Here is a 23,724-nt window from a genome sequence, read left to right on the forward strand (position 1 = left end):
AACTGATTCAGTGCTACATTTATTCATGTATCTGGCCATAATAGAGAACAGCAATTATTTACAATGAAATGCATCTTAGTTGGCATTATGGGTTGTTTGAAGGTCAAAACTATAAACTTCAGACAACAAACACAATAAAAAATGTGTATATGAAAGTATACCTTGTTAATGTGTTTACAAGGACGTCTTACAAGGATGTTTAGTGATTAAATAATGAGAAAAAAACATCCAGAGAAACAACTCATTTCAAAATGCAGTCGATCCACAGTTACTGTGGTGCTACATTAAACTAGTTATAATGTAGGATAGCTTTCGGAATGAGACCAATTCCTTCCCATCACTCTCTACACAATATAACACCATTTAAATGAATCACAGGTCTTTATAACTTAAGTTGAATTATATTGCTGGTTTAAATGGCCAGTCAAATTTTAACAGATTATAACTATGGAAAATAAATAGCAACCACAAACGATTGGTTTGTGTGAAGACAAATTATTATTTTTGTATGTAAAAAAAACAACATCCACCCTGTAAATTTTACAACTCAAACCTTCAGAACATTTTTGAGTTTGCTGAACATAATTTAACCGCTTCATGTGCATGTTAAGGATCTGTAAAAAATGTTGAGGTGAATAAATACGCCTTTGACTTCTGTCACAATATGAGAGAAGAAATGCTTTGTAGTTCTGAAACTAATACATATCAAATGCACATTTTTTATAGTAAATAATGACCAAACACAAAACATTTTAAATTTATAGTATGTACAAATTATATAAACATCAATCTGCTTAAAAATGCAATAAAAATACACCATGACTTAATTAAGTACATTAAATACAAACTAATCAGCCAACAAAATAAGAAAATCAAGGCAATTGGAGCTGCAGTGCATAAACTGCTTTAACACAGAGCTACTACGTACGATAAGTGTACAGTACCAAATATCCTTATTAAAACTAAGAAATAAAAGAAACATTTGCCAAGTGATCATAAAGTAGAACAATATTGATTTATTCAATTCAAAATGGTTTGGTGATGAGAAAACTATTACGTGTAAAATTCCCCACCTTCGTGGATAGTTTGATACCATCACACTGCATTATGGGTGGACAAATCAGTCAACAAATTATAATAATGTACAACAAACAAATAAAACCGTAATCCAAATAATGTTATTTTTGGTAGCCTTAAAGACAGCTGGCCTACAGATCAGAGTGTTCATACCCTTTTGAAATCTACTGAGTCATTGTGATCCGTACAGTTGAAACGCTCATGCTGCTTTTATAGACACAGAGAGATACAGCTCCATCGGAGAGTATAATAATACAATGACCTGGACATTCAGTTACCCAAGCTCCTGTCCTAAAACCTTGGAGCAAAATTCAACATTCAGTCTAGGTGGATCGCAAGCGCAACACAACCTGGGGAGAAAAAAAAATGTAACAGAAGAGCCATCTCTTCCCAGCGTTCCGACACAAAACAGCTTCTTTTGGCAGTGCAATAATCAAGTCCACTGGTCACAAGCACCTCACATGATGGACCTTTAAGACCTCTCATCTGGTAGGATTCCAACCAACTCCCTAGCAGGAGAATACAACACTGGCTATCTTTTAACCATCTTCTCTGGTGAGTTTCCTCTTTTAGCTAAAGTAGTTTTGGCACAGGGTTATAGGGAAGTGGTGCTGGAGGTCAGGGAGCAGAGGGAGGTCACACAGCTGTCTCCTGGTCCTCTCTCTGGATCATCTGGTAGTGCTGCCGGTTCTCCAGGTAGGCAGCCAGCTCTGCATCCTTGGCCTTCTCTGCACGATGCTTTGGTGTGTCACCCTGCAGCATAAGAGAGGCAATTTGCTCAACATAAAAGACTGCAATGAAGAACCCAACTTTAATTAAGGCAGCATCTATTTCTCCTGAGGTCTGAACATTAATCCGCAGAGTCAAAGACCAGTCTGCAAATTACAGTCTGCAAAGTACAGTCTGCAAAGACCAGTCTGCAAAGACCAGTCTGCAAAGTACAGTCTGCAAAGTATTTTTGAGACGTACGAATCATTTGCATTCAGATTATCATGTTTTAGTAATATTTCCAGTTATCAACAGTGAATATGCACCAAATGTTTGTTTGTCTGTGTGCAAAAGCAAATCTAGAATGTTTTTAGACTGAAAAGTTTTCCGATTCATCCAAGAGCTACTGTACCATTTTCTAATGTTTTATTTAACCTTGATTTAACTAGCCAAGTTAGTTAAGAACAAATTCTTATTTACAATGATGGCCTACCCCGGCCAAACCTGGACGACGCTGGGTCAATTGTGCACCGCCCTATGGGACTCCCAATCAAGGCCGGATGTGATACAGCCCAGGATCGAACGAGGGTCTATAGTGACGCCTCTAGCACTGAAATGCAGTGCCGTAGACCGCTGTGCCACTCGGGAGCTATTTAAGAAATAGCTTCACAAAACCCAATTATTTCTAATTTCTTGTTTTTTTGAAGAGCTAGAGCCCAAAAAAACTCTAGCGAAAAAGAAAAGAGAACATGGTGAGATTTTGAGATAAAAAGATAGGAAAAGTCATTGCTAAGATATGCTGATGTCTCAAGGCCAAGAGTGAATGTATCGTGAGTGAGAAAGAGACCGACAGGCAGAAAGGGTGGGAGGATGAAGAGATAGAGGAGAGGAAAGAAAGCCAGGCTGAACTGCACCCCAAGGCCACAGGGTATGTATCAGACGTGCCCCAAATCCTGCAAGATTACATTTTTCATCATTGCTTGTATGGACGGACGGACGGACGGACGGACGGACGGACGGACGGACGGACAGACAGAGAGACAGACAGACAGAGAGACAGACAGAGAGACAGACAGAGAGACAGACAGACAGACAGACAGACAGACAGACAGACAGACAGACAGACAGACAGACAGACAGACAGACAGACAGACAGACAGACAGAGAGCTGAGTGTCATGGGCTACAGTAATCTCAAGCATTCTGTCAGTTGCTTATGAGAGAGACTACACTGCAGACACACCATGTGCAGTGAGAGTTTGGATAGGAAAATTCTTCAAGCCTTGACATGAAACTCAAGACATCTTAAATCTGGTAGTCTGAGCCTTCCAGGACAGAAATCTGAGATAAAAACCAGCTGTGAGGTCTTCAGAAGGAGGATCTTGTGAAATACTGTAGTAAAAAATGAAAGCCTTGTGTTCCAACTGCCTTCCACACACTGTCGATGGTATCTTAAACAAATGTATCCATTTGGCAATCTGCAGGAGAGGGTAAACACATAAGATATTTTATGGTGGAGCCACTTGGAGGTAAGTACTTTAATTGACATCTGGCTAGTTTGGTTCAGAGGGGATGTATAGGGCACCACTGTAATGCTCCCCCACCCGGTGTACAATTAGCGTGTCATAAGAAAGACAAGCTAATTTTCCATCTGGATGATGATTAGGCCATTCTATACCCACCACTTATCCATTTTACATTTGAGTAATTTAGCAGATGCTCTTATCCAGAGTGACTTACCCCTCTTAAGATGCCGCTGGAGAACAAGGCTGACGTTTTACGTATTCCTAACCAATTGTGTTTTTTTTTGTTCGTTTCTTTGCTTTGTTTGTAACTTATTTTTTAAAACTTATTTTGTAATAATGTTGCTGCTACCGTCTCCTATGACTAAAAATAACTTCTGGGCATCAGAACTGCGATTACTTACCACGGGACAGCCAGAATCCTTTTTTTCCTTTAACGAGTCCGTCGAGCCCGACGTGAATGATATACTGCTTCCCTGGGAACAGGCCCAGATCCCCGTCATTTGCATGAAGAGAAAGCGGAGAAAAGGGGGCCAGAGGGCGCACCCCACTTCGAATAAACCCCCACTTCCTCCATTCTGCTAGCAAACGTGCAATCTTTGGAAAATAAAATCGACGACCTATGCGGAAGATTAAACTAGCAACGGGACATTCAAAGCTATAATATCTCATGCCTCACGTAGTCATGGCTGAATGACGACATTATCAACAGACAGCTGGCTGGTTATATGCTGTACCGGCAGGACAGAACAGCGGCATCTGGTAAGCTGGTGAACAAAAGCTGGTGCACGATATCTAAGGAAGTCTCGAGGTTTTGCTCGCCTGAGATAGAGTATCTCATGATAAGTTGTAGACCACACAATCTACCTAAATAATTTTCTTCTGTATTTTTATAGCTGTCTACATACCACCACAGACTGATGCTGGCACAAAGACGCACTGAATGAGCTGTATTCCGCCATAAGCAAACAAGAAAACGCTCACCCAGAGGCGGCGCTCCTAGTGGCCGGGGACTTTATTCCAGGGAAATTTAAATCCGTTTTACCAAATTTCTATCAGCATGTTAAATGTGCAACCAGAGGGAAAAAAACTCTGCACCACCTTTACTCCACACACAGAGATGCATACAAAGCTCTCCCTCGCCCTAATTTTGGCAGATCTGACCAGAAATCTCCTGATTTCTGCTTACAAGCTAAAACTAAAGCAGGAAGCACCAGTGACTCGATCAACAAAAAAGCGGTCAGATGAAGCAGATGCTAAGCTACAGGACTGTTTTGCTAGCACAGACTGAAATATATTGCTGGATTCCTCCGATGGCATTGAGGAGTACACCACATTAGTCATCGACTACAAAGGGAAGCACAGCCGAGAGCTGCCCAGTGACACAGGTCAAACAGGTCAACATTCACAAGACGGATTAACAGGATGTGCAACACCATTATCCCAGAAACCCTAGACCCACTCCAATTTGCATACCGCCCCAACAGATCACCTACGTGAGAATGCTATTCATTGACTAGAGTTCAGCGTTCAACACCATAGTGCCCTCAAAGCTCATCAATAAGATAAGGACCCTGGGACTAAACACCTCCCTCTGCAACTGGATCCTTGACTTCCTGACGGACCACCCCCAGGTGGTAAGGGTAGGTAACAACACATCCTCCATGCTGATCCTCAACACAGGGGCCCCTTAAGGGTGCGTGCTCAGTCCCCTTCTGTACTCCCTGTTCACTCATGACTGCATGGCCAGGTATAACTCCAACACCATCTTTAAGTTTGCCGATGACAAAACAGTGGTAGGCCTGATCACCGACAACAACGAGACGGCCTATAGGGAGGAGGTCAGAGACCTGGCTGTGTGGTGCCAGGACAACTACCTCTCCCTCAACGTAATCAAGACAAATGAGATGATTGTGGACTATAGGAAAAAGAGGACCGAGCACACCCCCATTCTCATCGACTGGGATGTAGTGGAGCAGGTTGTGAGTTTCAAGTTCCTTGGTGTTCATATTACCAACAAACTAACATGGTCCAAGCACACAAGACAATTGTGAAGAGGGCACAACAAAACCTATTCGCCCTCAGGAGACTGAAAGGATTTGGCATGGGTCCTCAGATCCTCAAAAGGTTCTACAGCTGCACCATCGAGAGTATCCTGACCGGTTGCATCACTGCCTGGTATGGCAACTGCTCGGCCTCCGACCGCAAGGCACTACAGAGGGTAGTGCGTATGGCCCAGTACATCACTGGGGCCAAGCTTCCTGCCATCCAGGACCTCTACACCAGGCGGTGTCTGAGGAAGGCCCAAAAAATGGTCAAAGACTCCAGCCACTCTAGTCATAGACTGTTCTCTCAGCTACCGCACGGCAAACGGTACCGGAGCACCAAGTCTAGGTCCAAGAGGCTTCTAAACAGCTTCAACCACCAAGCCATAAGACTCCTGAACATCTAATCAAATGGCTACCCGGACCATTTGCATTGCCCCCCTTTACACCGCTGTAACTCTCTGTTATCATCTATGCAGCCACTTTAATAACTCTACCTACAGTACATGTACATATTACCTCAACTAACCGGTGCCCCCGCACATTGACTCTGTACCAGTACCCCCTGTGTATAGTCTCGCTATTGTTATTTTACAGCTGCTCTTTAATTACTTGTTACTTTTATTTTTAATTCTTACTCATATTTTTTAAAATCTGCATTGTTGGTTAGGAGGTCGTAAGTAAGCATGTGGTAAAATGTGATTTGATTTGAAGAGCAATTAAGGTTAAGTGCCTTTCTCAAGGGCACAACTGCATATTTTTCACATAGTCGGTCAGGGAATCGAACCAGCGACCTTTCGGACCCAATGCTCTTAACCGCTAGGCTACCTGCCGCCCTATAAAACACTTCTCAGGGGTAGCCTATTCATCAACTTGGTTTCTTTTGGCCAAATAAAGAGTAAAGCAATGAGGGAAGAGGGAGCATTGCTCTCACCTGTAAGTCTGTCTTCATGAGGGATGCCCCTGCCTCTACCAGGTAGTGACAGATAGTCCTCTGACACAGTGACGCTGCTTTGTGCAACACTGTCTCCCCACTGAGACAGAGAGAGAGAGAGACAGAGACAGAGAGATAAAGAAAGAGATAGGGAGATAGAGGGGGGATCCAATGAGTGTAACCTTCTATTTTAAACTTTAACTAGATACATCACACAGCCTGTGTGTAAAATGAGCATTTCAAAATCCATGTCTTAAACTTACTTTTCCTTTTCTGTTACATCCAGGATATCTGTGGGTGCTGTTTTTTGGTAGGGGGCAGGGAAAAAAGAGACATTTCAAAGCATGTCCCTAAACCAATTACAACGCTCCAAGATACTACTTTTATAGAATAGTAAAAAGCTGGTGTAGGAGGACTGACAGAAAACATATCCTTTTCAAATATTGGAATGTAACATTCGTTGTTGAGCAAGAAAGACTCCATAAAGGACAACAAGAGTACACAGAGTGAGATGTACCCACGCTGTGCGCATGACCCTCAAATATATGGCGTTCCACACCTGGGACATAATTCTACTATCACAAAAAACATAGAGCATACTGTGCTGGGTTAACTTCTGATCCATAGTTCATAATTGAGGGTCACAGACTCAATTTGGGAAATCCCACAGAATTATTCAGTATTGTGAGGGGGGATGTCCTACCTACAGACTTAAATAGAACACATAAATGTGTATTGCCTCGTCCCTACCATTGTCCAGGATGTATTTGACAGTCTCCTTGCTACCAGTGTCCACAGCATAGTGGAGCAGGGTGCATCCTGAGGGGTCCTGCAGTGACAGGTCAGCTCCCAGTTTGTGCAGCTCCTTCAGCTGGGAGAAGAGGGCACATTGTTATGACTGGAGGCGTGGGGAAAGTGACTGCATGCCCAGAGGTATGGGGGAATAGACTGCATTTTTATTCATTGCCGACCAGAGAAATGCTTACCCTGAGGTAACGTCGTGACAGAAGTGATCATCATTCCCTTGTTGAATGTATCAATTAGTGAGCCTACATTCATTATACAGTATGTACCAGTCAATAGTTTGGACACACCTATTAGTGGTTTGGTTTTTCTTACATTTTTACATTGTAGAATAATAGTGAAGACATCAAAACTATGAAATAACACATGTGGAATCATGTAGTACCTAAAAAAGAGTTTTCAACAAATCAAAATATATTTTATATTTGAGATTCTTCAAAGTAGCCACCCTTTGCCTTGATGACAGCTTTGCACACTCTTGACATTCACTCAACCAGCATCACTTTTTTGGTTACTAAATGATTCCGTAGGTGTTATTTCATAGTTTTGATGTCTTCGCTATTATTCTACAATGTAGAAAATAGTAAAAATAAATAAAAACCCTTGAATGAGTAGGTGTGTCCAAACTTTTGACTGGTACTGTATATGCAGTGAGCATATCCAATGGCCACTGTGGCTCCCACTCACCTTCAGATGGTCTTTGCGCTTCACACATTCAATCAACACTTCCGGTGATACTGTAAGGAGGTATAGAGGTATGTAAGGAGGTATGAGAGGAGGCTGTAGATTCAGTAGTCATAACAATATCAGACCATAATACATGACAGTGTCCTTTGGGGAAAGATCTGAGCAGTGTGCCAGTGTTCATGAATACCTCTCTATGGGGCACTTGTTTGTTTGGTTTTAGTACTATATGTACTATATGACTTATGTAAGACTGACAGTCTTGGGAAAGGATCCTCAAACTGAATTGATGAGCAAAAACATTGTCAATCTATTTACTCAGCTAACATGGACAGTAACGAGAGCAAGATGCATGTTGCTGCCTTCAGTAGAGGGACAGTATTTAAACACTGGATCATGAAATGTTTTAAATTAACACGGATAATCACATTTGCGCCTGTTGAGTTCTTGGGTTCAGTCTCAATATGGAAAATCCTTGTTGAAAGCACCAAATTGCCCTTTGTAGATTATTTACCCTAATCCACCCATCTGCATGTTTTCCGTCGAGGCAGGAAAACAGTCGGCTCAAAATTCCCCACAGCATTCTCACAAATCTCAGTTAGCCAGCTCTGCAAGTCAAACAGTTGCTACCACGACGTCTGCGTCTGAAGATACAGTATGCTCTAGAATCCTGCTGTCAGAGCTGAACAACCATAATTAGAATGGGGCTGCTACTGGAAATGTTGTTTTTTTGTCCTTTAGAAAACAACTCGAGAGATGCCAAGTCAGGTCTCGAGAATATATTCTGACTGGGTTTACGCCAGAATCTTTGTGAGGGATGGACTTGAATGCTAATGTGTTTCCTGTGAATTTTAATAATCCTTCACTGCAGCACTCTAGTTCAAATGCTGTGAAATGCATATCTTAAGTGCCAATAAAAAAAAATGGGGGGGGGGGTAAAACCCTTCGCATGATGGCAGGTGAACCTCCGGGGTTTGTTTAAGCAGGGCCACAAAGGCTAAGACATTTTTAGCCACCTCTTGAATCCAGCTAAAAAAAAGCATCAGGCTCTTATCGTTCGACATTATTCATAGTTAGCTGGCGGTGGATTTTAGTTTGTTAAACCTTGATTGTGGCCACCGATTTACCCACATCCACCAAGTTAACGGCGTCAATTTATAATCACCTAGTGCAACAATTCAAAGTGTGTTTGTTTTACCTTTGTCTGTATTGCACAGTGTATTCTTCTCCGACCTGGGGGAGATAGAGAGCAAGACACGATTAAAGCAATACAAAACAAACAGTTCACAAAACAAAATGCTTGTAAAGCCCACCTCTCTACACCCCTTGGGTTTTCATAGCAAACATCCATGATAGGAAAAAACCTAAAACAAACCAAATCCCCAAAACAAAATGTCCCAAAAAAAGACTTGCTTCGGTTGCATGGTTTTGGTTCAGATGGGAGGTGGTGTGGTTAATTAGACAGTCCCCTGATTTGCTCTGTTTTTCCAGGCGTCCCTTGCCTGCCAACTAGCCCAAGGTAAAATACTCTAATACGTGTGTTTGCAGCCAAAAGAGCTCCCCCCTCCCTCTCCTCCATTCAGCCAAACACACACACACACACACACAGAGCCGTGTCAGTAGGGCAGTGTGAGTGGACAGAGAGGCAGCTCTTGGGCCTCCCTGCTGTCACTCCAGGTTATGTTACTGTCTGATCCTGGCTGGGCTGTCTGTTTGCCAGAAGCTAAATCCCCCACACACACTAATCCACTGAGAACTGACACAAGGCTAACATCAAAACGCACACAGGCAGGAACAGTGAAGCTGAGACTGACCGTCCGAGGAGCAGGCCCTGTACTGACCAGGACGAATTATCCTACTGATTGGTCAACCCCACCTCTCTCAGGCTGGCCTTAAGACTGGCTCTTCATCTTTGTTATTAGCACAGAGCAGAAGGCGTAAACAATAATGGGTAGGAAAGGTATGAATATATAAAGAACATTAGAGGGTCAGAGACCATTGTATTAATTGAGAATTTAAAAAAACCCTGCTTGAATAGATACTATAACGGTCATCTACCAAATCAAAGCAAACTTTAATTTGTCACACGCGCCCGAATAAAACATGTGCAGACCTTACTGTGAAATGCTTACTATGCTAGCCCCTTAAACAACAGTGCAGTTCAAGAAAGAGTTAAGAAAATAATGACCAAATAAACTTAAGTAAAAAAGAATAAAAAGCAACAATAACAATAACGAAGCTATATACGGGGGGGTACCGGTACCGAGTCAATGTGCGGAGGTACAAGTTAGTTGAGGTAATTTGTACATGTAGGTAGGGGTGAAGTGACTATGCACAGACAATAAACAGCAAGTAGCAGCAGTGTAAAAAACAAATGGGGGGAGGGGTGGGGGAGTGTCAATTTAAATAATCCGGTGGCCATTTGATCAATTGTTCAGCAGTCTTATGGCTTGGGGGTAGAAGCTGTTAAGGAGCCTTTAGGTCCTAGACTTGGTAGACTGCGGTAGCAGAGAAAATAGTCTATGACTTGGGTGACTGGAGTCCTTGACAATTCTTTGGGCTTTCCTCTGACACCGCCTAGTTTATAGGTCCTGGATGGCAGGAAGCTTGGCCCCAGTGATGTACTGGGCCGTACACACTACCCTCTGTAGCACCTTACGGTCAAATGCCGAGCAGTTGCCATACCAAGTGTTGATGCAACCGGTCAAGATGCTCTCGATGTTGCAGCTGTAGAACTTTTTGAGGATCTGGGGACCCATGCCAAATCTTTTCAGTCTACTGAGGGAGAAAAGGTGTTTTTGTGCCATCTTCACGACTGTCATGTGTGTTTGGACCATGATAGTTTGTTGGTGATGTCTACGGCCTGCCTTTTCCCGTAGTCCATGATCAGCTCTTTTGTCTTGCTCACATTGAAAGAGAGGTTGTTGTCCTTGCACCACACTGCCAGGTCTCTGAAGGCCATCTCATCGTTGTCGGTGATCAGACCTACCACTGTTGTGTCGTCGGCAAACTTAATGATGGTGTTGGAGTCATGTTTGGCCACGCAGTCGTGGGTGAACAGGGAGTACAGGAGGGGACTAAGCACACACCCCTGAGGGGCCCCAGTATTGAGGATCAGCGTAGCAGACGTGTTGTTGCCTACCCTTACCACCTGGGGGCAGCCCGTCAGGAAGTCCAAGATCCAGTTGCAGAGGGAGATGTTAAGTCCCAGGGTCCTTAGCTAAGTGAAAGAGTTTTGTGACTACTATGGTGCTGATCGCTGAGCTGTAGTCAATGACCAGCATTCTCACATAGGTTTTCCTTTTGTCCAGGTGGGAAAGGGCAGTGTGGAGTGCGATTGAGATTGCATCATCTGTGGATCTGTTGCGGCGGTATGCGAATTGGAGTGGGTCTAGGGTATCCGGGAGGATGCTGTTGATGTGAGCCATGACCAGCCTTTCAAAGCACTTCTTGGCTACCGGCGTGAGTGCTACGGGGCGGTAATCATTTAGGCAGGTTACCTTCGCTTCCTTGGGCACAGGGACTATGGTGCTCTGCTTGAAACATGTAGGTATTACAGACTCGTTTAGGGAGAGGTTGAAAATGTCAATGAAGACACTTGCCAGTTGGTCTGCGCATGCTTTGAGTACACGTCTTGGTAATCTGTCTGGCCCCGCAGCTTTGTGAATGTTGACCTGTTTAAAGGTTGGGATATGTACATACGGTCACTGTGGGGACGACATCATCGATGCACTTATTGATGAAGCCGATGACTGAGGTGGTATACTCCTCAATGCCATTTGATGAATCCCGGAACATATTCCAGTCTGTGCTAGCAAAACAGTCCTGTAGCTTGGCATCCGCGTCATCTGACCACTTCCATACTGCACGAGTCACTGGTACTTCCTGCTTTAGTGTTTGCTTGTAAGCAGGAATCAGGAGGATAGAATTATGGTCAGATTTGCCAAATGGAGGATTAATGGCTAAGCAAGCATTTAGTAAAGCCATACTGATATTAAAAGAGTACGAGATTTGGGTGAATAAACAAAGCATTATTACAATGTTACTAGAATCTTACAAAACAAACCCATCTTGATTTTCAGGTGGATCACTGCTGTAATTGTACTTGTTTGGGAAAATGTTAGTGAATTAGAAAGAAAATCTTCAATCAGACAGAGTAGACTCTTTTAGAAAGGGTCTGATCGTGGGCTCTCTAATCCTGTTCCTGTAGAGCTACCCTCGTGTAGGTTTTCACCCCAACCCCAGTTTTAACTTACCTGATTCAGCTGATCAACCAGCTAATTATTAGACTCAGATGTGTTAGATTAGCAAAAACCTATAGGACAGTAGCTCTCCAGGAACAGAGTTGGAGAGCCCTGGTCTAATCTATTGGAAACCTTGGACTCACCTGGACTTGAAAAATAATACAATTAGACACAACAGAGCAGATGCTTGCTGTGCAAAGCAACACATTGTGATCATGGTAAATCGGAGGAGAAAAGAATCCCTGTAACAAGTCTTTCTCCAAGGTCTGGGAGTCCTATATGTCTGTGGGTTACTAATGGGCCTGCTTTCCCCTGTTAGAGGTCATTAACCACACAGAGCCCACAGTCTCTGTCATCAGCCCAGGAGTCTCCCACAATTACCCAGTCTGTCTCCATCTACTCCTCACTACAAGTCTCACTCCCAAGATAAATCTTTGATAAAAAAAAGGTTGAGCGTCTTGTTAGAGTTGCATATTTAAAACTCTTGACAAAAAGCGGCTGGCTTCCTGTTAGCTGTTACCAGCATACGTCATTGGTCGGGCTGGGAATTTTCCCCCATCACTAGTTATTGGGCTGTTTGACTGTGGAAGAGGCCAGCCAGCAAAAGTGGTAGATATGGGTCCAGTGTTCATAAGCTCAGGGGATCATAAGCTCATCATGAAGGGAAGAGCTACTGTGCCAAATTCGATGAAAGCGAGAGTGCCAGTCATGTGGTATTTACATGTAGGCCACGTATTGTCTGTGATACAGTTGATGAAACAGGTAACGTGCGAAAGATATATCTTAAGAGGAAAGTGTACTTTGATTTAGTAAAACCACACAGTTTCACCCACACTTCATGCAAACGTTATGAGTATTCCAGTCTTACGTTACATCAAACTGCATTATCAGTTCCTTTACAGTGCCTGTGACAAACAAAACACAGAGGTAAAAAAATAATAATATATGTTGGTCTGGAAACAAGAGAAGCAGAACACAATCAATAGCAGGCAAAGTATATGTTCAAGCCTTGGGCCCCTGGCAGCAATTTCCTTTGAGAGTGGGAACAAAATATGCAGCTAAGATGTTGGGCAACATCAAGCCCCAAACCACTGGCCTAGCCTCTGTCGCTAATGGATTGTCAGTGTGAGGGAGATCCAGGGCAGATTACACACAGTTTACTGGAATATCTGGCTCACCTCATAATTATAGTGGAGCCCAGCCTCCACAGTCCAGACACATACATCACCACCAACCTGACAGTTATTCGCCAATCACAGGGAGAAGGACTTCAGAAGCTTTTATGTGTGCTCTTCCACAGTAAAACTAATGCCTAGGCATTAGCTCTGGGAATAAACATGACTCTTCAGGTCTCAGGGCAAGGTTACTCATTATGTGATCTCACCCCCCCCCTTTCCTTTTCCTCGCCACAACGACCCCAGCAGTTGATAGACATCAACTGATCCACCTCATAGAATCAAGGTTGCCTGCATGACTATAGACCATGTTAATCAATTGAGCTAAAGACAAAGCAATAGGATTGACCTTAAAAGGACACAAGCCGCAAGATTTACTGCTGTTGAACGCTCAAATTCAAATGAATGATTCTGTTCCAAGCCAACTGGCAGGGCTGCAGCTGGGCAGAAAAACAGACTCCAAATTGTGGCTTTAAATGGGGGATCATTTTTTCTTATTAGGAAGTGAAAAGCAAGCCATAAGCTGATAACAATTTGTCACCTCGGAGATCGTTAATGCAAACAGTCTGTACATTCCTGTGTAAGTGAGAAAAGACTGCCGGTCTCAGAATGAGGTATAATAGGCAATTAGAGGACCTAGCGGTTCGGTTCAGCACATAGAGCTTTCGAAACGCAAACATTGAGTCAACAATGGTATGGGGATGCCATCTTTTCTTACCATCGTTAATTTAGCAACGTTTCAGGATGTTTTGATGCATGCTGGACTGTGCGCTCCGGTGTACCAGAGCTCCCTACAGTATTTATTGAATGGTAAAAACAAGGTTTCCATCAAAATTCTGTTGCCTCCTTCTATGGTCCATGCAGCCAAAACACACTCTACAAATAACAACCTCCTTTTCTAGGAGGAACTTGCATTACGCTCAGTTGAGCACTATCATTACAAAATACAGTGAATAAAGAACAGAAATGTGGCAGCTTATAACCTCAGTCGATGTTACATGCTCATTTAAGCGGATTTGTTGAACATAACATCAGAAGAAAAGCTGACAGTGATTTGCTTTGTATCAAGGCTCAAATACCCTCTCTTTTAAGACTAGCTGATAACTGACTAATTACCCTTTCGATATAAAACCAAAGCCCTTGCTAGCATCCTAAGCATTTTACCTGGACATCAAGAAACAAAAAAAGCTCTACATCTCAAATGAATTACGACATTGGAAATAATTATAATTGCACGACAGGGAAGCATAACACAGGAAAATATCTGGCAAGGAAAAGCTATAAAATACATTAATCAGTCTGTTTGGCAGATCACTGAAGTGACAAGCAAAACTTAATATTCTGGGCAATTTCATGCGGCTCCTGTTTGGCGTGGCTTTGCAGTGCTTCACACATGACAGCTTTCAGAAGATGTAACTTCTCATTAGTCATCTCAGTGGACATGGAGAGCATCCATCATGCAAATCTGCCTCCAGACGAGACTCAATCAACAGTGAATTAGCGTCGCTGAAAAACACGAGTGGCAAAACAATGACAGATAATTCATTGTAAAATCAAAATGGGAGGATGTGCCTGTCTGTGAGCTCTCTCTCTCTCTCTCTCTCTCTCTCTCTCTCTCTCTCTCTCTCTCTCTCTCTCTCTCTCTCTCTCTCTCTCTCTCTCTCTCTCTCTCTCTCTCTCTCTCTCTCTCTCTCTCTCTCTCTCTCTCTCTCTCTCTCTCTCTCTCTCTCTCTCTCTCTCTCTCTCTCTCTCTCTCTCTCTCTCTCTCTCTCTCTCTCTCTCTCTCTCTCTCTCTCTCTCTAGGGAATGGGGCACGATGACAGTGAGAGGGAGCACATGGGCCTGTTTGTGCCATATGGTTTCATCAGCAGCTGAATGCCATCCCCACATTCTCACTAGCATCCTGCCAAGCTGGGAAGGTGATTACATTGTCCAAAAAAATCCTTCAGAAATTCAGTTTCAAAGATGTGATTCTCTCTCTTCACTGGGATAGTAGTGGACAACATGACATGTCTGGCACATTGTGTTGACGTCTGTGATATTGTATCGACTCCAGACCAAGGTTCTAGTAATCAGAAACGTTGCTAAGTAAATGCATTCTGGTGTGACAGAGTGTGCTACGGGCAGAATCGAGAAAGTGACTTGGTGAAGAGAAAGAAAGTGAATGTGGTGAAAGGGGGCTTTGATCTCACCTCAATGTTGGGTTGAAATCAGCTGCAGTAGTGTTAGACCGATGGATACATCCTGCCCTTTAAGACAACATTAAAAAAATAATGGATGGACGAAAAAAACTAAACAGATGAGCACAGAAATTATAAATGTGTAAACAGGCAAGATAAACAATAAAAACAGAAACAACTGGAAAGCCTCTACAACCAAATCCTCATTTCGAGAATGTGTTATCGGCATTGAGATGGTACGGTCGAGTTTTTAAGTTCATCAGCTGCAAATGTTTTTTTGAAAATACGAGTTGCGGTATGCAAAACTTACAGCAAGTGCACTTTCACTCAAAGTAATAGTAGGGCTTCATCCTTTAGTTTCATTTTCCAATATTACCTTCATTGTGCCATGGCAAAATGGGATCCAGTGCCTGTATTGTATGTGGTGACGAGCAACCATGGAGCCTCACGGTCCCTGCCGTTGGCGTGGCCACAATATCAAAGAGCAGCCTAATGTCTATATATTTCATGGCAGATTCAATTAGGAAGGGCGAGTCTGGCGGATGCTGTTATACACTCTGCCATTTTCCCTCCTTCTCTCTGGCCCCAATATAGGGAGGTAATATAAACAAAGCACGATTAGCACTAAAAACAAGTCCTACAAACCATTCTCAGTTCATAAACGTTTAAGAATGGATGACATTATGAAAGCAAAAACAGTTTGTTTTCATGTGCAGCATTTCACTGCTTGTCATCTCTGTTTCACGAGACTCACGGAGGTGAACCATAACACTTTTCTGAAATGATGGACCGTGACATCTCCACTGTGAAGAATGCATTTCCTTGCAAAAAAATAGAATGGTACAGTATGGCGCTTTATTGACCCAGTGACACCGCAGAATACGCCATGGAACAAATCCTGGCCTAAGTAGATTTGTACATCTGCATGGAACCATACTCTAACAGTGTCACAGGCAAGACCCTTTTCTAACGTCTGACCCCTTCCTACTCATTCCAGACGAGCGTGACAGGAAAGGGAATGGAGGCTACACCAGTTCTGTCCGATAATGACCCAGCCTCATTCTACTCCTGAGCATATCACACCCTGCTAGGGATATGGCAATGGCTTAAAACAGCCCGGCACTGCCGGACCTACACACAGTGGAAGTTAAACACGGTGTTTAAAGCCCTCTTACAATGGCATAGTGGGAGGCTAGTATGGCTAGCTGCATTGTTTGAATTTCTATGTTAAGTAGCTTCAAAGATAGAAGTGTGTTACAAGAACAAAAATCAAAGCTGTAATTTGTGATTTGGGAGATTGGCGGCTGCCTCTATTGGGGGGGGCACCACCCCTGCGTTTTAGTCTCTCTTCTCACCTGGTGAGGGCAGGCTTACTGGACCTGAGGGAGCTGCTGTGTGCCAGTGCCTCCACCACCGAGCTGTCGCTGGATATTCGCTTCCTCTGGGTGGTCTTCTGGAGCTCCGTGATCCTGTGAGAGAGAAGGGGAAGAGAGAGGGGAAGAGAGAGAGAAATAGAGAGAGAGAAATAGAGAGAAAAGAGGGAGAGACACAGCATGCATAAGAAATAAGAAACGACGAGGTCCGAGATGGCCTAGAAGGACATCACACATTGGATACACTATGGAACGTCAGAGTAGTTAGACCACCGTTTCTATTCCCGCTGGGTCCTGAAGCGCGGTAAACATTTAAGCCTTTTCTTATTATAATATTAAAGCTAGGGTACATCAGAAGTGGGCACCGTATATATAACAATAAAGTGTGTTTATATTGCTGGGGGATCTAGTGCAAATACACAACAACAACAAAAAGAAGGTACACGCTGTATAGATGAACCCATTGTGGAAGATTGAAACCAGAACATTCCCACTATTGGGAGCAGAGTGAATAAGCAAAAAGAGAGCGCTTGTGTATATGAGACAGAATTATAGAATGATGGGGTCTAAAGAACAAATAAGACGGTTTGAGATACTGTGGAAGATAAGATTTCTCCTAATGGTAGAAAGTTGCAGTTAATGAAGACACGAACATGCAATATAAATGTTCCTGTCATCCAGCGCCTAACAGTACTTGCTTTGAAGCTTATTTCCCCCCACTAAGGTCAAAAGAGTGTTAAAATGATAAAATGGTGTTAAATTGTTAATGCAACCAATAATGGCTTAGTTCTAGTAGGATTGAACGTCTTATATTCCATTCTAACTGAAGAGCTGCAACAAAAGAGCAGAAGTGGGGCGCGGATCATTATTTCAATCACTTGGGGTCTTGTTGTGGAGAGCAATGATCCGAAATACGCTGTGGTGCCTGGGTCTGTCTGTCTACCACCAACCTGCTCCACCTCTCCCACATTCATCTGTCTGACTACCAACCAGGACCAGAGGAACAAAGAGCAGACACCCAGCATACAGGGAAAAGTGTCTGCAATGCTAAAAGAACATGCAAAAGCTGTTCAAATTTTTATGGGTCAAATATTTCGGAATATAGGAGTAGGGATGCTGTTCAGATCAATTGGGGGAAAGTCAGAAACTCACTAAAATAGTGATGCTTTTGCAGGGGGAAAAGTTGATTGGCAGGACTTGAACCAGGGATGTGCAGAGCCTAGAAAATGTAGAGATTCTCAGGAGTGAACAGTCTGCACTTGTGTGCAGAGATGTGCACAGCTGCATACACATTACAGTGTCTGTTCAAATCGGATTGGGGATTTATGAAATTCTGATCATATGACAAACAAAGACGATGAAAGCCTCGGACATCAAATTAATAGACTGTTTTCCAAAATATCTAAAGCTGACATCTTTAACTAATAAAGAAAGATGCACAGCAGGACTAGCTTGTACGTTATTTCCAGGACCGTGGAAGTACTTAAAACAAAGCTTCCATTGTGACAAAGGAAGAGCATTGAACACAGGAAACGACAATATTATTAGAGAGCATCATGACTCGTGAATGCATCATGACTCGCCAATTCCCCATGTCTCGTTTGGAGCTGAACCTACTCACTGGCAAGCCTGAACCTACTCTCTGGCAAGCCTGAACCTACTCTCTGGCAAGCCTGAACCTACTCTCTGACAAGCCTGAACCTACTCTCTGACAAGACAATAGCGTCAAATGCCAAATGGATAATCAGATTGGGAGAGATCACCTCTCACCCCCGATCTCAGTTGTGAAGTTCTATTGTGAGCATGTGTGATTTTCTCCATTTCATGAAGTAAAATAGAATCTTGATTCTAAAGAAGGTGGGAGTGGAACATAAGCAGTGAGGCAAATTGGCACTGTACTCATTCCCAATCCAAAGGGAACGCTGGGTTTTTGCTCATCACCTCCCACATTCATCCTCCTCCACCCATTCCCACCCACACAATCAACTTTGCATTTGAAATCAAACCAATTGCCCTGGCAACACACACATGGCTTACAGAAGCATCTATTTTCAAATGATTCAAATGTTATATATTGAGGAAAATAAAGCAAAACAGTACACACTTTGTTGTTAAACTGCGTTCTGCCAGTGTAAACCTTATTTTCCATGAGCTTGAATGTGTTCCACCCACAAAGATCTTGGACTTAGTGTGTTGATCACTCTAGAGGCTTATATCAAGGACCCAGAAACCCCTGCTACATCCAAGTAAAAATAAAAAATATTGCATGGCTATAGGGAGAGACAAGTCCATGGGCTGAGTAAACAATCTTGGGAGGACAAGGTAAGTTAAGGAGGAGGGGGAAAGGAGAGGTGAACAGGAAGGAAGGACAGATCGATACCTCTTCCTGACAGGAAAGGGGAAGCCGGAGGGAGAGAAGAAGAAGTGGGATTTCTTGTGTCTGACGGCCATGGCCTCGCTGTCCGATTGGGGGCTGGTGGGACTGATGGTAAGAGGAAAGGGCACAGAGAGGAAGAGGAGTGGAAGAGGGAAAGTAGGGCAGAAGGAAGGGCAGATGGGAGGAAGGAGAGAGAGAACAGGAACAATTCAGGGATGTTTTACTTTAAAAACATTTTATATATATATATATATATATATATATATATATATATATATATATATATATATATATATAAAGTAAAACATCCCTGAATTGTTCCTGTATATATATATATATATATATATATATACACAGTTGAAGTCGGAAGTTTACATACACCTTAGCCAAATACACAATTCCTGACATTTAATCCTAGTAAAAATCCTCTGTCAGTTAGGATGACCACTTTATTTTAAGAAAGTGAAATGTCAGAATAATAGTAGAGAGAATGATTTATTTTAGCTTTTATTTATTTCATCACATTCCCAGTGGGTCAGAAGTACACTCAATTAGTATTTGGTAGCATTGCCTTTACATAAAAATAAAAAACTTGGGTCAAACATTTCAGGTAGCCTTCCACAAGCTTCCCACAATAAGTTGGGTGGATTTTGGCCCATTCCTCCTGACAGAGCTGGTGTAACTGAGTCTGGTTTGTAGGCCTCCTTGCTCGCACACGCATTTTCAGTTCTGCCCACAAATTTTCTATAGGATGGCCACTCCAATACCTTGACTTTGTTGTCCTTAGGCCATTTTGCCACAACTTTGGAAGTATGCTTCAGGTCATTGTCCATTTGTTAGACCCATTTGCGACCAAGCTTTAATTTCCTGACTGATGTCTTGAGATGTTGCTTCAATATATCCACATAATTTCCCATCCTCATGATGCCATCTATTTTGTGAAGTGCACCAGTCCCTCCTGCAGCAAAGCACCCCCACAACATGATGCTGCCACCCCCGTGCTTCACGGTAGGGATGGTGTTCTTCGGCTTGCATGCCTCCCCCTTTTTCCTCCAAGCATAACGATGGTCATTATGGCCAAACCGTTCTGTGTTTGTTTCATCAGACCAGAGGACATTTCTCCAAAAACTATGATCTTTATCCTTATGTGCAGTTGCAAACCATAGTCTGGCTTTTTCATGGTGGTTTTGGAGCAGTGGCTTCTTCCTTGCTGAGTGACCTTTCAGGTTATGTCGATATAGGACTCCTTTTCCTGTGGATATAGATACTTTTGTACCGGTTTCCTCCAGCAAGGTCCTTTGCTGTTGTTCTGGGATTGATTTTCACTTTTCGCACCAAAGTACGTTCATCTCTAGGAGACAGAATGCGTCTCCTTCCTGAGCGGTATGACAGCTGCATAGTCCCATGGTGTTTATACTTGCGTACTATTGTTTGTACAGATGAGCGTGGTACCTTCAGGCATTTGGAAATTGCTCCCAAGGATGAACCAGACTTGTGGAGGTCTTGGCTGATTCCTTTTGATTTTCCCATGATGTCAAGCAAAGAGGCACTGAGCTTGAAGGTAGGCCTTGAAATACATCCACAGGTACACCTTCAATTGACTCAAATGATGTCAATTAGCTTATCAGAAGCTTCTAAAGCCATGACATCATTTTATGGAATTTCCCAAGCTGTTTAAAGGCACAGTCAACTTAGTGTATGTAAACTTCTGACCCACTGGAATTGTGACACAGTGAATTATAAGTGAAATAATCTGTCTGTAAACAATTGTTGGAAAAATTACTTGTGTCATGCACAAAGTAGATGTCCTAACCGACTTGCCAAAACTATAGTTTGTTAACAAGAAATTTGTGGAGTGGTTGAAAAACTAGTTTTAATGACTCCAACCTAAGTGTATGTAAACTTCCGACTTCAACTGTACATTTAAACTGATCTCTGATTAGGGAAAGGAGGACAAAGAAGCCAGGGATCTTCAGAGCCAGTAGCAGGAAGAGTTAAGAAATGGTACAATATCAGTTCAGCAAATGAATTGGTTCTGAAAAAAAGGATGCAAATAATGTAAGTTAGGATGTTCATCATCTTAAAAATTCCTTTGATAATTTGATACATTGCCAAGAGACTAAGGTGGCATTCATCTATGGCAAATTGCCTTCAACACAGTACAACTTCCAAACATCACTGTCCAGGTGTTCCTGTTCCAAGCATTGTAACTACTACTGCAGGACCTGAAAAAGACACCCAAAAAACCCTGTCACAGCCTGTCAAGGATCCGAAATGGCCTTTTATTAGGAATTCTATTTCAAGTCCTGGCCAGCAGCGTGAGAGAACATGGCAAAAATAATGTGGCCTCTGCTTTGAAAGCATCAAAAGACAGTCTGTGGAAGACGTGCCAATAGACCACAGAGGGGAAGAGAGGGAGAGAGAGGCTACAATCCTACACGCCCTCAGATATAGTCCCACCATGTTTACTTTGGAGGCGGAACGTGTGGGCCGTGTTAGGATCTGCCTCTGCCATGTTTGAACTCCATGAACCTGTTGCCACACCCCCTCTTCATCAAAACCGCTCCTTAAATCCCTAAATGGACGGGGGACAGGGGCCTGAGCGAAAGTTTAGCGAAGAGAGACTTCCAACTAAGGTGACGTTACTGTAGAACAGAACTCTACAGAAAATCCTCTACTGTACAATATGAAAAGCATAAAGAGCAATACAAGTTGATAAGCTAGACTGACAGGGAGATTTAAGGGAGGTTTTAAATGACTGACAGCTTCTGATGTATATTGAAAATGATTTTAGGAAGTATTGATGAACGCACAGCAGGTATGAAATGACAAGCTCATCACGGCAGTTTATTCCTTCTCGTGTTCAATTGTATAACACTTTAACGTGAATGGTATTACTTGGATAACGTGGTTGACTCTTTCCGTGTGCATGGCTTGAGTCATTCACAGAGGGCTACAAAATGTGCAGGGGATTTACTGTGGAAGATTACAGAAATGTCCACACCTGGCGCACAGACGTCCTTCTTCTAAAAAGATGAACATACAGCTAGTAGTGGAGTCGTGGAGCTGCATGCTTTTTCCAAACTGTTAGCAACGTAGGGAACACTTTTGTATTGTTCAGCCATGAACAGACAATGGCCGGGGCTTCTCTCTTTGTTAAGTTGACGCGTGTACCGTAGCAAGGCTTACAGTAACGGTATTTCAACCCTGGATCTTCTCCCCTGCTGACACAGTCCTATGCTCTGAGGTGGAGCATTTCTAAAGGTCACTCTGAATTCAGGTGAGTATGGCCCTTCTCCTTCCTAGGGTGATTATGGAGACAGTCCAGTGGTTAGAACTCAAATGATTCATAGATTTAATGTGTGTGTGGGGGTTAATGGGCGAGCATGGCCTCTGCATTCAACCCTACCGCCTCAGTAATAATTCAGCAGGGCAAAATCAGCATGGCCTCCGTGAGGAGTGTGCAGTTTTATTGTGTAACAGCGTTCATGTCCAGACACAGATTCAGCCCACGGTTTCTCAGCCTTTATTTTTGTGTCCTGGACCTGGGGCACTCCGGTATGATTATTACTACACTATTCCAGCCTGTCAAAACAGCACCCGCCAGAAACCACTTGAAAACAGACGGGTTCATAGTAAATTACCTGGTGTGCATTCACTGTTATAACCCCCCCCTAAAGCTCATCCATAAAGCTCAACCCCCCCCATCAAGCTCGTGACTCATCCTTTATCTAGTGCTCTAAAATGATCTCCGACAGAAATTCAAATTAGAAGCTGTGAGCAGCAGCTGCGTCTCTTACCTGGGTCCCGGTGAGGGGGGAGGAGACGAGGAGGAGGACGGGAAGGCAAACTTGCTCGACGCCTCTGGAAATTCACCAGAAGAATCAACCAGATCAGGCATCCCTGGTGAGGTGCTCACCGTCTCCGTGACGACCAGCTCAGGGTCCAGGATGAAGAGCTCGTCTTGGGATATCTCGGTCACATAGTTTAGGTGTTCCTGTTATGGAGAGAGAAACCAGAACTACTTATGTAGAGATCGTAATGGCCACTGAAAATGTTACTTATTGTTTATTTTGCTTTTTTATAGGTGTTCCATTACTCTGCATAATCCATGTATTCGGTGGTGTAAAAATACTTTAAAGTACTACTTAAATAGTTTTTGGGGGTATCTGTACTTTACTTTTTATATTTTTGATTACTTTTACTCCACTATGTTCCTAAAGAAAATAATGTACTTTTTACTCCATACATTTTCTGTGAGACTCAAAAGTACTCGTTACATTTTGAATGCTTAGCAGGGAAGGACTTTGGTCCAATTCATGCACTTATCAAGAGAACGTCCCTGGTCATCCCTACTGCCTCTGATCTGGAGGACTCACTAAACACACATGTAAATTTGTAAATTATGTCTGAGTGTTGGAGGGGGCCCCTGTCTATCAGTAAATATGCCATCTGGTTTGCTTAATATAAGAAATATCTCATTATTTATACTTTTACTTTTGATACCGAAGTATATTTGAGCAATTACATTTACTTTTGATGCTTAAGTATATTTCAAACTAAATACTTTTAGACTTTTACTCAACTAGAATTTTACTGGG

General features: G+C 42.9%; 1 protein-coding gene across 16 annotated transcripts in view; it reads right to left on the reverse strand.

Annotated features, from left to right (window-relative positions):
* Positions 1-23,724, reverse strand: part of LOC112264172 (diacylglycerol kinase zeta) — a 137,067-nt gene continuing 113,343 nt past the window's right edge. For 14 of the 16 annotated variants that reach the window (XM_042330816.1, XM_042330819.1, XM_042330821.1 and 11 more), the window contains 10 exons: positions 22,924-23,120; positions 19,127-19,228; positions 16,729-16,842; positions 15,386-15,442; positions 8,973-9,007; positions 7,778-7,827; positions 7,037-7,157; positions 6,550-6,586; positions 6,287-6,386; positions 1-1,830 (listed from right to left, as the gene is read on the reverse strand). In XM_042330816.1, the coding sequence (XP_042186750.1) occupies positions 1,714-1,830; positions 6,287-6,386; positions 6,550-6,586; positions 7,037-7,157; positions 7,778-7,827; positions 8,973-9,007; positions 15,386-15,442; positions 16,729-16,842; positions 19,127-19,228; positions 22,924-23,120 (930 nt within the window). In that variant the 3' untranslated portion in view covers positions 1-1,713. The remainder of the gene's footprint in view (positions 1,831-6,286; positions 6,387-6,549; positions 6,587-7,036; positions 7,158-7,777; positions 7,828-8,972; positions 9,008-15,385; positions 15,443-16,728; positions 16,843-19,126; positions 19,229-22,923; positions 23,121-23,724) is intronic. The other 2 variants (XM_042330811.1, XM_042330813.1) reach the window with 2 other exon arrangements.

The sequence above is a fragment of the Oncorhynchus tshawytscha genome, linkage group LG12 (genome assembly GCF_018296145.1).
Source record: "Oncorhynchus tshawytscha isolate Ot180627B linkage group LG12, Otsh_v2.0, whole genome shotgun sequence".
Taxonomy (NCBI): domain Eukaryota; kingdom Metazoa; phylum Chordata; class Actinopteri; order Salmoniformes; family Salmonidae; genus Oncorhynchus; species Oncorhynchus tshawytscha.